The 16,381-nt window shown below is 41.5% G+C and overlaps 1 protein-coding gene across 1 annotated transcript in view; it reads right to left on the bottom strand.

Annotated features, from left to right (window-relative positions):
- Nucleotides 1–16,381, bottom strand: part of LOC145415744 (dual specificity protein phosphatase CDC14C-like) — a 316,480-nt gene that overhangs the window by 139,150 nt on the left and 160,949 nt on the right. The window contains exon 5 of the mRNA XM_080284978.1: nucleotides 13,213–13,531. Coding sequence (XP_080141104.1) covers nucleotides 13,213–13,531 — 319 coding nt within the window. The remainder of the gene's footprint in view (nucleotides 1–13,212; nucleotides 13,532–16,381) is intronic.

The raw sequence follows: 16,381 nt of genomic DNA, 5'->3' as shown, positions 1-16,381 counted from the left end.
GCACATCATGCAAGTCAGTACAATGAAAGAAACCTGTATTAACACAGGAAAAATCAACATATTGCCAATACTGTGCCAGGGATAGAGCATAAGACTCTCAGATGGAGCCAAGCTGCTTTTTACTGTACCACAGCCAGGTAAAAGTTGTTTCACCTTGTCACATACTTGTAGCCAAGGTACCCCTGCCTCCCCACTCTAAGCCTGAATGGGTAAGAGACAACCCCCTGGGACTTGGGAAAACTGATGCATTTAATCATACCTAAAGCAAGTGCAGCAAGTCTGTATCATGGAAGAAGCATTTATTAACACAGGAAAAATCAACTAACATGTTGCCAATACTGTGCTGGGAATCAAACCCACGACTTTCAGATGGGAACCAGGCAGCTTTCCACTGTATCACGACCAGGTAAATGTTGTTTCACCTCGTTTCATACTTGTAACCAAGGTACCTCTGCCCCTCCACTATGGGCCTCAAAGGGAACAGATAACTCTCTGGCACTAGGGCAAGTAGAAGCTTTTAATCAACCTGTGTTAATACTTTTTTTTTTTCCCTCCCCTTTTCATCATAGTGACTTGCTGGGTGTATTTTGGGTATGAGTAAATGCTTCTACTTGCACGAGTGCCAGGGGCTTGTCTCTTCCTTTTCAGGACCATAGTGGGGGACTGGAGTACCCTGGTTACAAGTACAGTATGTGACAAGGTGAGACAACTTTTACCTGGCTGTGGTACAGTGGAAAGGTGCCTGGTTCCCATCTGAGAGTCCTGGGTTTAGTGCCCAGCACACTACTTGCAATATGTTAGTCAATTCTTCCTGTGTTAATATAGGTTTCTTTCACCACCCCATTATTTAGTTAAATGGTTACCTCCCAGTATTTTACATGGTTTCTACTGTTATAAAAACCATTAGGGCTGTCACTTAGTGTTAAATCTGAAGTCAAAGGAAGAATGTTGTCTGTAATAAACAGTGTCAGGAAGGATGGGAGAAAATAGGAAGAAAGGAGGGCACACAAAGAAGAAGGATAAGGGTGAAGAGAGAAGAATACAGCAATACATCAAATGAGTGGATGATAGGCAATCCCATATCTAATTAAGTCAAACAAATCTGGCATCTGACGAGAAAGGTTAAGGAATGCAACGCAGTCATAAATTACATCTGAACCCAACCCAACTTCCCCACTTTTGAAATTGCAGAAGCATGACTAAAAGGGAAATACCCATTAAAATGGGCCACGTAGGCATTCACGTTTTATGGACTCAGGAATTGCATATTACAGACCAAATGCCAAGAGTTTGACTGTGACTTACATCACAGAAGTCCAACCATAAATCATAGTTTCTGCATTTTGTTTTGGCATAAGCTGTAGTCAGCTGTTAGTTTTTAGGTCAAATGGAGATATCTAATTTACCTTATATAATAACATACCCTCTTTCATCTTATAGCCCTAATATCAATTTCCAATAAACTCACAGTCAGTTTTTTTTTGGCTTGGTGCCAAACTTTAGAAATCTGCAGTGCCTAAACTATAGTAAATAATGATTTTAAAAAGTTAGGGACACATTCCCTATCAATTTGCAAGACCAGAATTGAAATCCTAGAAACTTTGAAAATCAGTGTCTTTTGCATACTGCAGAGGTCCCCTCAAATCCTAATGGAGCAATTACAGGTTATGACGTTAGAAATTCTAGATCCACTCCAATGACAAAATTTCACAAATCAATATGCTTCACATGATTAAGTCCTTCTCACAAAAACTTACAGGGCAGAAACCAGTCCACTAACTGCCAATTGAAGGTGTACAAGCTCTGTCATGTGCATCTTCATATATACCAGGACTTACTTCACCTGCTTCAATCCTTTGGTTCTTTCATACATAACACTTCTCTAATTCACTTACCATATCCAACCATCTTTTCTGCCTTGTACACCTCCCCCCACTCTAAAATTCACATACTGCATAGTTACCCACCTATTTTCATACTCAGTATATGACCACTATCATACAAACAAACTCTCTTCTACCCTTTAGTCAACAGACCCTCTTACTCCACATTCTGAACAAATCCTCGTATTTCTTACCCTATCCAACCATCACAATCCACTGTTCCATTTCCACTGCTTTTATTTTGGCTTTCAAAAATCAAGCCATATCAAAGTCACACACCCATTTGTTGTGCAGGCACTAATGGACCTTCATCTAGTTTATGGCCTATATACAATGTTCAGTTATTTTGCATTTTTAAACACCCTTACATCACTAACCACTTTTATTCCTTGAGTCTATCTTTACTTATTCACTATCTTCACACATTTTCTCTCTCTCACCTATCATCAGACCATGCTACAATGCTAAATATCTTCCAACGACTCAATTCTTTCCTCATTCACAGGCATTCGCTGTGAAGTCACCTTCTCTCACCATTCATCACTTTTATCTACATTTACAGTACAGTATTTTCAGACCTTGTCACTCACATGTTCATAAAGTATGACCTAATCATGAAAGATTCACCTGCATAGATGATATCAGAAACAATCCATCTTCATCATTCTTTACCAACTTCACTTCATTTCCATAACAATTTTGTTTCGATCTCCCTCAAAACATCCACTTCCTGAAGAAATTGATAAGCATGAAAATATTAGAAGACAGGGAAACCACAAACAAATTAGATGAGTTAAAATTATCATAATTTCATAACTTCAATCAATAAGGAGGAAAAAATCATTACTTCAATCAATAACCTGAACAATGAAGGCTTGCGTATTCCCCAGTCCTGACAAAAAACAGATAATCAAATACTCTGCACTACAGTGGAATCTCTTAAATCGCAGTCTTATGAGACTGGGCACATGCTGCAATATGAAAATTCTGTGAGTTAGAAATTACTCATCTTATAGGGAAAATTACTTATAAGTCTGTCATCTTGGTAATATGTCTGTCATCTTGGTAAAGTTGCCCCCCTTACCCCCAAACCTACATCAAACTGGTCACCAACAAATACTGACAACCCGGAAAAGAAATTAGTAAAGCATATTTAACGGAAATGAACTACAGTGCCAGATTCTTACCTGACTCTAACTGACGACATTGCTTGAATGGAAGAGGGAGGGGGGGAGGGATTAAAAGGCTTGAGGCAGACTACAGCCTATCAGCATGAGGCGAGTGTGCTGCTGCCTCATGCTGCCACCTCTGTGCCGTTTCCTTCTCATCAACCTCCCTCAGGAACCCCTCAATGTCCAGTGTGGAGACAATGGAAGGGGTGTCATCATCCCCCTCAGCTGCCTTCGTGTTGTCATAAGAGTTGTCGATTCACTGAACTAAATTTTTTATCAAACGGGCGCAGCTTTTCCATATTTTCTATTGAAATGAGTCTTTCACAGGTTACTTATTATTCATGGATTATCACAGCTACTGGGCAATTTTATGAACTCACGCATGTGGCTGATTGTGTAACTGTATGCAACAACACAAGATCGTGCAAGTAAAGTAAAAGAAGAGTTCTGGGCAAATGTAGAAACATGCGTGGAAAAGTTTGAGAGGAATGAAAGAGTGTTTTTGACTGGATATATAAATGGAAAAGTAGGGAATGTGAAGGTGAACAGAATAGTTGGTGAGTGGGGTGTGCCTGCAAAAGTGGATGAAAGTGGCAGTGCTCTAGTGGACATTTGTGCAGGGAGGGGGTTTGTGATGGCCAATACCCTCTTTAGACACAAGATGATCCACAAGTATATGTGGCAAGTGATGAGAAGGGCGGGTGGTGAACAGAATGAATGGAAGGCAATAACTAATGAGAGGGTATGTACTGGATGCAAGAGCATATAGAGACTGAGGGAGTTGACATTCTGACCACCACTTGGTGGTGGTGAAAATCAAAGCTCAAGTGCAATGAAGGAATAGGAGGGAAGGACAGCAGGAAGTAGTCAATGGGGGAGGCAGTGGCTCAGTCGGCAGAGAGGTGGCCTGCAGTCCTGCCGGACCCAGGTTCAAATCCTTGCTGGGGCAGGGAACAGTTTAATGATTTGAATTTCCTGTAAAGCAGACTTTACTGATCTCCCAGAAGACCCGCCGACATGTTGTAAAAATACCCCAGCTAATACCAATACACCAGTCCTGTATGAGACAGCCCTTGCATGTATTCAACATGGACAGTGGGTGTTAGCACCGAAGTGGTGACATGTAGAGGTGTATGATATGTAGGAGGACTACTGGGCCTTGAAAGCAGGCTGTGAAGCCTATGCCCAGAGTCGAGCACATTAAAAAAAAGTTGCAAGAGAATGGAAAAAAAGGAAGAATATAAGAGAGAAGTGGAGGAACAATTGGGTAAATATCATTTGGAGCAGATGGGTGAGCTGGAAGGTGTGTGAAAGATATTCGCAGAAGAATTCTGTGCAACATGTGAGATGGTGCGTGGTGTGAAGAGAAGACATAAGGGGGTGCAAGGAACAGCATGGTGGAATGAAGAAGTGAAAAAAGTTGTGGTGCAAAACAAGAAAGCTTAAGTGGATGGAAAGCAGAGGCATGGAGGAAGCTGAGAGAGAGAAGAGAGAGTTATGTATAGCAGGAAGAGGGAGGTGAAAAGATTAGTAACCGAGTGTAAGAAGAAAGTGGATGAAGAATTTGGAAGGAATATGGGTGTAAAGTGGAAAGAATGTAAGAAAAATGTACTGGAAGGAGGTAAAGAGAATTAGACAGGGTGATGGAGAAGTCAGTTGGGGAGTGAAAGATAAAAAATGGCAGATTGATGGAGGAGAGGGGAGAAAAAGTGATCAGATGGAGTTAACACTTTAAGGAACTGTTAAACAGAGAATGAAAGTAATGTGAGTATAAGTGACTGGGGAATGGCTGGGAGAAGGAGGGAGTGAGAAGGGAGGAAGATAACAGTAGGATGGATGTAGTGGAAGTAATGAAGGAAGTCAAAATGAGGAAAGCCCCAGGAATTGATGGAGTGTGGAGAAATCCCGAAGCATGGGAGAGAGATCATAGGAAAATGGATATGGAAGATGTGCAGATTGGCCCAGGAGGAAGGCAGAGTCCAAGAAGATTGGAGGTCAAGTATAATTATTCCCCAATAAAAAGGAAAAAGGGAACAAGTGTGTGGTATTCATAGGGGCATTTGTCGTCTTAGTGTAACAGGAAAAGTATATGGTGAGATACTTACTGAGTCAGGGAAATAACAGAGGAATTAGTAGGAGAAGAACAGGGAGGTTTTAGAAAGGGAAGGGGTTGTGTAGATCATATGTTCATCCTTAGGACTTAAGTGGAAAAGTTTCTAGAGACAGGAAAGAAGTCATATGCGGCCTTCATGGATTTGGAGAAGGCGTATGACAGAGTGGATAGACAAGGAATATGGAAAATATTAATATATGGAGTAAATGGGAAGCTGCTGAATCCAGTGAAATGTATGTACAAGGGTGCTAGGGCTACAGTGTGGGTGGATAGTAAATTTTTCTATCTGAATGTCCAACTCAAACAGATATGTGTCATGTCTCCATGGCAGTTCAATCTGTATTTGGATGGGGTTATAAAACAAGTACAAAGTATGGAAGCGGATGTTGGAGTGACCCTAATGAGAGAGGGCAGTGTTTGGAAATTTCCTGTACTGCTGTTTGCAGATGATACTGTATTGTTATGTGAAAACGAAGAGGAACTGCAAGGCTTAGTGAATGAGTTTGGGAGAGTGTGTAAGAAATGGAATCTAAAGGTGAATGTAGGGAAAAGTAAAGTTATGGTTTTTGAGAAAAATGAAGTCACTGAATGTACAGTCAGGTTGGATGAGGAGGAAATGGAAAATGTGAGTGCATTTAAGCACTGTGCTTGGGTAGTGTGATGAGTAAGGATGGAAGTTTGGAGGATAAAATGCTTGAAAAAGTGCAACAAGGAAGAAAGGTTGCCGGTTCTATGAAAGCAGTGATAAGAAATAGGAAAGTGGGCATGCAAGTGATGAAGCTGCTGCATGGTAGTACTGTGATACCAACTCAAACGTATGGAAATGAAGCTTGGACCTTGTTGAAAGGACTCAAGTCAAGAGTGAGAGCAGTGGAAATGACAATGAAATGCTTGAAAGAGTGCAACAAGGAAGAAAGGTTGCTGGTTTTTTGAAAGCAGTGATAAGAAAAAGAAAAGTGGGCATGGAAGTGATGAAGTTGCTGCATGATAGTATTGTGATATCAACTCTAACTTATGGAAATGAAGCTTGGACCTTGTTGAAAGGTTACAAGTCAAGAGTGAGAGCAGTGCAAATGAGTTATTTGAGAGGAGCTTCTGAAATTACATGGAGAGACAGAATGACAAATGAGGAAGTGAAGGAGCATTGTGGTGTGGATGTGGATGTCGTAGAAAGTGTTAGGAGAAATACACTGGGGTGGTTTGGTCATGTGGAGAAGATGGAGAATAAGCGACTAACAAGGAGAGAGTATGTGGATGAGGTGGAAAGGGGGAGAGGGAGGGGGAGGCTGAGGATGAGATGGAGAGAAGGAGTGGAGAGGTATATGAGAGAGAGGTGTGTGAGCTGGGTGGAGGGCAGTGAAATGACATGGGACAGAGTGACAAAAAGGCAATTTGTGGCCACCCCTTACGGGACTGAGGCGTCTGGAAATAGATCAATTGAGACAGACCTCTGAAAGCTATTAATGATGATTTAGAATGCGTGATACACTGACGCATGCAGTCAGAGAGGTATTTGGTAAACAATGTGACCAGCTGGAGAGATCGTCGGTTAACACTGTCGACAGCAAGAAGCCTGCTTCCTTGAATACCCCCAAATTTGGGTACATTTTGTTTTTTTCCACTCACTTCTTGCAGTCATGATTCAGCAGTTAGGTATCTGTTTTGCGTATGTACCAAAATTACTTAACTTGAGATCATGAGTTTGTTATATATAGAACTACCCCGGTTCTACGATGGGATGCGTTAATAATAATAATAATAATAAAATAAAAAAATCATCGTTAGGCGGGTATCGTATAGCGGGGTAGATTTAACACGTAGAGTATAGGGATGCATTTTTGAGCTTTGGATTCCTCCCCAACCAAGTCCTAAACCCACCCAAATGAGTCCAAAAACAAGTTTACAGTCAATCTAAATGGCCTAACAGCTTTAAAAGAAGCTAAGCTAGGCCAAAAACTTACTGATAACTCACAAAAACCAACAAATAAAATCTAAAAATCATAAAAAAATTGATCAGAAAATATCAAACAGCTCTCATCATTTACTTCTATTAAGTCCATATCTGGTCTTGGTCATCATCCTTGCTATCCCCCCTGAGGCTAGCGGACATGTGGTGCTCCGTAGCACTCACTCATCCTCCTCCAAGCTCTCAAACTCCATCTCCGGGGGAAAGGTCAGAGGAGGAGGAAGGCAGGCAAGGTGGAGTGATGGTAGCGGGAGACTGATGCGATGGCTCAGGGGGTGATGATGGAGTCTGATGCGATGACTCACAAGGTGATGATGGGGTGCGATGCGATGACTGATTCAAAGTTTTAGCCGATCACCCCCAGAGGATACCTCACAGGACCCATCGCAAAACCAGGGGTAGGCCTACAACAGGCTGGGTAGGGTGGTATTTCCACCCCCATTGCTAATCTGGGGTATCGCATAGTGGGTTATCACACAGCAGGGTATCCCTGTTATGTGGAATCGCCGCACCCATTTGGTAAAGAATTACTCATAATTAATTCTTTACCAAAAGGGCATGGCCTTTCCATATTTTCTATTGAAATGAGTTTTTCGCAAGTTACTTGTTATTATTTCTGGATTACCACAGTTACTGGGTATTTTTATAAACATACCTCTGAAAGCTATAAATGAGGATTAAGAATGCATGATACACTGACCCATCCATCGAAGCGGTGGTTTGTAAACAACGCGGCCAGTTAGAGAGATCATCCTCACTGAGTTTGTAATGGTGGGCAACTTTGGCTTTCTTCTCACTGCCTTCAGTACTCCTTATTACATCAAACTTTTGGGTGTGAATTAACATTGGCTTCTTCTTCCCCTTCCTCAAATACACTGCAGGCTTAGGAGGGTTCTGATGAGTCATGGTAACAATGCGCAGGTGAAGGAGCCATGGGGAATAAAAAAAAAAAAAAATCCTGTTGTACAATCACACTGGAACCACATGCTGTCAACAGACAGGAGACAATGCACCGAGCCTGGTAGGTGCTGGGGTGCACAGGTGTGCACCCTTCATGCTTGGTGTGGGAGGGAAGCACAATTATTGGGTTAGAGTATGTGCTATGCTTGAATATGATTGATTTAGTAATTAACGGTCGGCTAGACACACGGACTCGAAGTAATGGTCGCACGCATTACACAAGGCATCAGAAAACCTTCACTTTCAAGGCTGCAATTGCAAATTACATATACTTTTCATAAATTACTTGTACAGGAAACTGTTGCATGATGTTGCCGCATATTATCAAAGCGCCATTTGGTAGCGCACAATTTAGGAGATTCCACTGTACATCTGAAAATTGCCAGCATTCCAAATAGATTCACATCCAGATTAACACAGAGTGGCAGACAACAATTTTCGAATGGTTTCAGGACCAACATGCTCTGTAGCAGCAACATGAAGTGTGAGTCTGCATAGCTGGGTTGCTTATAGTACTTTTTCTAATTTACATCTTCCTATCAATACTGAATACCTGGGGGCGTTGTGATCAAGAGGTATGGTCAAGGAGTAGGGTGGTGAATGTGAGGTCTCAAGATTAATTATGCTTGAAGTGGAGCACAGTTTGAAGATATGAATTACTGTAATCAGTCTTGACTTATCTTTCACAAGACTCATTAGAATGCAACAAAACACCAGCAAATACCATCACACTGATAAGACACCCATAGAAATGTTTCAGACAGATTGTGCACTACCCTAACTGCTTCTCTTTAGAACTTGCTTCTGCAGATTAGTTTCCTCCAAACTTGAACCTGCAGAAGTTCAAGTCCAACTGTTACAGATTTTTATGAACAGAGGACACTATCTATCTATCTATTGTCAGATGCCTTAATACCATACAGGGTGGCCACAAACAAATCGCCTCCACGTCGCCCTGTCCCCCGCCATTTTACTGCCCTGCTCCCAACTCACACCCCTCCCCTCTCTTATACCTCTCCACTCCATCCCTCCATCTCACCCTCGGCCTCCCTTCCCTCTCCCACCCTCCACCTCACTCACATACACTCTCCTCATCAGTCTCTCACCCTCCATCCTCTCCACATGGCCAAACCACCTCAGAGTGTTCCTCCAAACGCTTCCTGTCACATCCACATCCACACCACAACGCTCCTTCACTTCCTCATTTGTCAGCCTGTCTCTCCATGTGACTCCACAGGCTTCTCTTAAATAACTGATTTCCGCTGTTCTCACTCTTGACTTGTGTCCTTCCAACAAAGTCCAAGCTTCCCTTCCATACATTAGAGTTGGTATCACAATACTGTCATGTAGTAACTTTTTCACTTCCATGCTCACTTCCCAGTTTCTTATCATTGCCTTCAAGGAACCAGCAACCTTTCTTCCCTGTTGTACCCTTTCAAGCACTTCACCTTCCAAACTTCCATCATTACTCATCACACTACCCAAGTACTTAAACATACTCACATTTTCCATTTCCTCATCATCCAACCTTACTGCACATTCACTGACTTCATCTCTCTCAAAGACCATCACTTTACTCTTCCCTACATTCACCTTTAGATTCTGTTTCTTACAAACTCTCCCAAACTCATCCACCAAGCCTTGCAGCTCCCTTTTGTCTTCACTTAACAACACAGCATCATCTGCAAACAACAGTACAGGGAGTTTCCAAACACTACCCTCTCTCACTGCGGCCACTCCAACATCCACTGCCCTACCTTGTATCTCTTTTATAACCCCATCCATGTACAGATTGAACAACCATGGAGACATGACACATCCCTGTTTCAACCCAACCTTCAAAGAGAAAAATTCACTCAGTTCACCAACCTCACACACTGATGCCTTAGCACCATCATACATACTATTCACAGCATTCAACAACTTCCCATCTACTCCATATATTCTTAATACTTTCCACAATCCTTGTCTATCCACCATGTCATATGCTTTCTCCAAATCCATGAAGGCCGCATACAACTTCTTTCCCTCCTCTAGAAACTTTTCCCCTAAAGATCTAAGAATGAATATCTGATCTACACAACCTCTTCCCTTCCTAAAGCCTCCCTGTTCTTCTCCAACTAATTCCTCTGTTATTTCCCTAACTCTGTTAAAAAGTATCCTACCATACACTTTTCCTATTACACTAAGAAGACAAATGCCCTTATGATTATCACACACTTCTTTTTCCCCTTTTCCTTCAAACAAGGGAATAATTATACCTGACTTCCAATCCTCCGGGACTCTACCTTCCTCCCAGGCCAATCTGCACATCTTCCACATCCATTCTACTACTATCTCTCCCCCATTCTTCAGCATTTCACCACACAATCCATCAATTCCTGGGGCTTTCCCCAATTTGACTTTCCTCATTGCATCCACAACTTCTATCCTACTGATTTCTTCCTGTCTTCTCACCTCTCTCCTTCTTCCAGCCATTCCCCAGCCACTTATACTTGCATTACTTCCTTTCTCTATGTTCAACAATTCCTTAAAGTGTTCTCTCCATCTGTTCACTTTTTCTCCCTTCTCCACTAGTAATCAACCATTTTTATCTTTCACTCCCCTACTAACTTCACTGCCACCCTGTCTTACTCTTTTCACCTCTTTCCAGAACATTTTCTTAAAGTCCCTCCACTTTACACTCAAATTCCTTCCAAATTCCTCATCCACTCTCTTCTTACTCTCTCTTACTAATCTCTCCACCTCTCTCTTCCTTTCTACTGTACATATAACTCTCTCTTCCACCTCTCAACTTCTTCCATGCCCCTATTTCTCATCCATTCATTGTATGCTTTCTTCTTTTGTGCCACAGTCTGTCTCACCTCTTCATTCCAACATGCTGTTCCTTGCACCCCCTTCTGTCTTCTCTTAACCCCAAACACCACATCACATGCTGCACATATTTCTTCTGTGAATATCTTGCACACACCTTCCACGTCCCCCATCTGCTCCAATTCATATTTACCCAATCGTTCCTCCACTTCTCTCTTATATTCTGCCTTTTTCTCATCCTCTTGTAACCTTTCCGCTCTCCTTGCAACTACTCCTTCCTCCTGTCCTTCCCTTCTTCTACTTCTCCATCTTACTTGGTTCTTGATTCTGGCCACCACCAAGTAGTGGTCAGAAAGTCCACTCCCTCAACCTCTGTAAGCTCTTGCATCCATTACACATCTTCGCCTCCTTTCATCCACACACACATAATCAACCATTGCCTTCCTTTCATTCAATTCACCACCCACCCTTCTCATCACTCGCCATGTATACCTGTGGATCATTTTGTGCCTGAAGAGGGTATTGGCTATCACCAACCCCCTCCCGACACAAATGTCCACTACACTAACGCATTGCCATTCTCATCTATCACAGCAGGCCCACCCCACTCACCAACTATTCCATCCACCTTCACATTCCCTACTTTACCATTCATATCACCAATCAAAAACACTCTCTCATTCCTTCCAAACTTTTCCACGCACACTTCCACATTTGTCCTGAACTCTTTTCTCACTCTGCTTGCACGATCTCGCATTGGCGTATACACACACACAATCACCCACATTAGCATTCCAACTTTCAATCTTACTGACACAATTCTTGAGCCAACTGATCCATACTCCCTTATGTTCTTCTTCCATCCTTTACTCACAACAATACACACTCCTTCTTTTGGCCTCTCATTCTCACCTACTCCTGCACATATACCCCATCCATACTCCCATTCTCTCACACTCTTTCCTCTTCATTTAGTTTCAGTTACTCCTTATACATCCACTTTCGCACCCTCAACCACCTGGAGAATCTCTGTATCTTGCACCTCATCATTCGCACCCCTTATATTCCATGTCGCGATCTGTACTACGTCCTTTGTCAAGTCCTTGGTCGTCATCTTTTGGTCAGTCCTTGTCCGAGGCATCTTGTTCATCTTTTTAGTTAGCTGTTTTCTGGGGAGGGGCACTAACCCTCCGCAAACCCTTTTAGTCGCCTCATACAACAAGCAGGGATACTGGGGAAGTATTCTTGAAAACCACCCTACCCCCAGAGGGTCACCTGTAATCTTATTATGGATATTTTTTTTTAATTATTATTTTGTTTTTCCTTCCTCCGTTCTTCATTAAAAAATAAAAAAAAAAAAAAAAAAAAAAAAAAAGTTATGTCTGATGCTATCTTGTGCTTGTAGGACTGTTAAGCCTTAGGAAACAGACTGTTCACCCTATGACCCCCAAAATGATGAAATAAGATTTTCATGAATGCAAGAAAAGATATAAATTACTGGAAAGCAAATTACAGTATCTAGAGTTAATTGTGCTGTACAGTACAGCCACAGGAAATGATAATGGAAAAGCACAAAGGCATAATTGCCAACACAACTCACACATTTATTCATTCATCATTTTAGTCTCCTTTGAAATTCCTGCTTCCACTTTACAGACAAAAATCATCATATTTTCTTCATTTTTTTATGTACCTCACAAAAACCTATGAGAAAGAGTCACCCTTGTCCTTTTGCATCACTTAAATACACTTCACTCATCCATTTCTATCCCCTGTCAGTACTTTTACTTCAACCTCCATACATGACTTTCTCACCTCTTCATTTATCCTATGTTAAATATACATTGTCTTCATTTAAAGCTGTTTCACTTAAAGTTTTTGATGAAATAATACCTTTTTCACTTAAAGTGCTTCTTGATTCACAATGAAATAGCCCTGAAACCAGAAAAATTTTTATTTAATAATTTCTTCATTATGAACTTTTAATCCCTCAGTTATGAACTGTAAGCATGTCTCATATAAAGCTTCTCCACTTTAAGTAGTATTTTACCTGGCTAAATCTAAAACTTTAACCTTTTGAATACAGCATTTTTTCTTAGTTAATTCTTGCTGTCCCCAGACAATTTTATTATACATAAGGGAGATGTTTTAACTTGGAGGACATAGATAAGTTTTTATAACTCTAGATCAATACTCAGTTGAATAAAATTATCTGGAGACAGGCAACAGTATACTCAGGCTGCAGGGGTCAAGAGAAAGATAGTTGTATCTAATGTAAACACAAACAACTAAGCCAATAAATACCTTTGCAGTGTACAGCAATGGCACCTTGAGTGTTCTCGCTGACCCTGAGAAACTCGCGCATGATTTCATCCGAGGGGCAGGAGCCATCGATGAAGTACATGTCATAGTGCTCAAAGCCAGCATCCTTAAAGCGCCCTGCATCATAGATCTTTTTATTCAAGCGCACTATTGTCGTCACGTTGTGTTTTCGGAAGTAGCTGAAGTAGGTCTCAGGGGAATGAAGTGTGTAGCCATTCTTCACCTTGCTTTCTGAATGTGGCCCACAAAATGCAAGGAACTTTCCTGGCATGATCCAGTTGAAGTCACCATTCTGCACTTTCTGTTCTCAGTGCATGAAGAATGGTGGCAGTGGAAGAGCACAGCATGTTAATTAATGGTAATGGTAGAAAATTACAAGAATGAACAAAGTATGCAAAAGAGTCATACTAGTCAGAGCATTCCTCTGGTTCAATTGGGTTTTGCAAATTAATCCTTTATTATACAGTATATCATCCTAACCTTATTTTCCACTTTCAAAAAAAAAAAATAAATAAAAAAAATAAAATAAAATAAACTGAAAACTTAAGAATTATCAACAGAGTGCCAAGTGATACTGCCAAGACATTTATTCACTCATCATTCATGCCTTTGCAACTCTTTGCTCCACCTGGCATACAAACTGATATTTATTTTTCTGTTTCATACTGCCTCTTGGAAAGAGATCATTTCATCAACTGTGAAGTTTAAAATGAGATGTAACCCTTGTCATATGGATCTTCTTTCACACTGCATTCCTCTATTTCTATCACACTGCTAAGACACTCACAAAACTCTGAATCAGACCACATGTTCACTATCAGCAAACAACACAGCATCATTTGCATACATAAGATGTGAGCAGCTGCACCCTTCATCATTTTTCATCACCCCCTCCCCTCTTTCCAAAACCCAAATTTTTACTTTTAACATTGGCTCCATATCTATCTATCTATATACTGCATATAAACAGCTACAGTAATACCTCAATATACGATACCCCTAGATGTGATACACAGGCTTAGTGATGGGGGTACAAATACAGTAGGTACGCACAGTACGTGAGTTTATGGGCGGTGGAGGAGGTCACTTACTAGGAATTCGCGTACTGTGAATCCATAAACTTATGGGAAAAATTACATATGGGCAACATCCCCCTTCATAGGTAACCCTTGAGACTCCTTTCAGACCTAAGTACTGTACTGTACAGGGAAACTATCTAAGACATATTACCAAAGATAAAGTAAACCAACAAGATATGGCTTTACTAAATCAACAAGGATATGGCTTAACTAAACCAACAAGAATATGGCTGCTCACCTTAACCCAAAAGGACAACAGGCTTGATGGACATAAGAAGGGGATCTGAGGCAGGGTGAGGCACCTAGCGTGCACCTCCCGCACCACCTTCCTCACCACTCTCGTCACCAACACTTTCGACACTTTTACTAGCTAATGCACTCACTTTGTTCATAAACCCTTCAAAGTCTACTTCTGACACCAGAGACATCGCATCATCCTCTTGATCCTCCCCAGGAAATGGCTCTTCTGATGTTGAAGGGAGTGATTCCTCACTTTCTTGAGGCCGCAGGTAATGGGTGATGAGGGTTTGCTTCCTTCTGTTAACCTCCTGGTTGTGCCTGTGTGTGTAGTAGCGGAATGTTCTGTCCAGTGAAGTCATCACTTCCTCCACTCGCAACTGACAGTGTTCGATGTCCTTGAATACTTCCTTGAATTTATCTAGGGCACCCAGTACTTGGCTGATTTCCATCATTGACAAGTCGCCACTCTCCATCACTGGTGGTGCTGGCTGTTCTGCTGCGGTCTCCAGCTCTCAGCCCTCCTGCTCTCAGCCCCGGATTTAGGCCACTCTTTGCTGCCATCTCGTCTATTACAAATTCAATTCGCGTACTACTAAAAAATACAATGAAAGTCGATACAAAATAGTCCTCGCATACAATGAGATTCGTGTACTGTGAGCTCGCATACTATGTGTACCTACTATACCACCAAATCCCATTACACGATGGCCAAGCCCTGGTTTAACGATGGGCCCTCTGATGTTGTATCCACAGGCAATTGGCTGAAATTTTGAATCATGCACGTTCCTGTAGCCAGCTGAGCCCGCCTGCCTCCCAGGATGCGCAGAAATGCTTGCACAGGCCCCACAGCCATCGCTCACCTCATGCTCACCCTTACTGTTCTTCTCGCACCAGCCATCTCAGAGTGAGGAACTCTCTTACGCTCACCCACCACGCATAGTGTTGCATCACCAATGTTACGTAGGCCCCTACCGTAGTGCATCATAACTGAGTATGAGCAGTGCCGTGAGTAGAGCAGTGATACTTTCAGCATGTTCCACATTCACTGTCTATTTACTCCTCCAGATCCACAAAAGGAGTGTACAACTTCTTTCCCTTCTACAGATACTTCTCCACTAAACATCATAGATTGAGTAATTGACTTATGCAACCTCTTCCCTTCATAAAAACCCCTTGTTTTACACTTAATTCTTTTATTAGTTTCCTAACTCTATTCAAAAGTATCCTACCATATATTGTTTTCTATTAACCTCAGAAGACAATTACCCCTATGACTGCCACACCTCTCATCCCTTTTTCTTTGCATAGTGGAACAATTATGCCTTGCTTACAATCCTCCACGACCCTACCTTCTTCACAGGCCAATTTGCACATCTTCTATATCCATTCTGTTACTACAGGTATCTCTCCCACATATTTCAACATTTCGCCACATACCATCATTGGACTGCTCCAACTACTACTGACCTCTTCCTCCCTTCTTATACTTCATTTCCCAGCCATTCCACAACCATTTATGCCTGTGCTACTTTCAGACTTTCAAAATACAGCTAATCAAAGAATACCAACGACAGTACGAGTCAGCTTTGCATCATCAGTCAATATGTATCGTGTTATGGCAACACAACCTGCATTATACTCCTGCACTGTTCTGTCAGAAGAATTCCTTCTTTCTTTTACTTGGCATCATTAAACTACAGTCAATTTTTAACTCCATTCAGTAATGATTTTTTTTTTTTTTAACTCCATTCAGTAATTATTTTTCCAACCATCAAGTTTTTCATCAAGCTATACTCAGTAGCTGAATGAAGAAGACAGCAGATTACATTTAT

Source organism: Coenobita brevimanus, chromosome 103, assembly GCF_032717465.1.
Source record: "Coenobita brevimanus isolate Jiangsu-jjx chromosome 103, ASM3271746v2, whole genome shotgun sequence".
Classification (NCBI taxonomy): Eukaryota; Metazoa; Arthropoda; class Malacostraca; order Decapoda; family Coenobitidae; genus Coenobita; species Coenobita brevimanus.
Note: the sequence above shows the minus strand (reverse complement) of the source record. Positions and strands in the feature narration are given on the sequence as shown.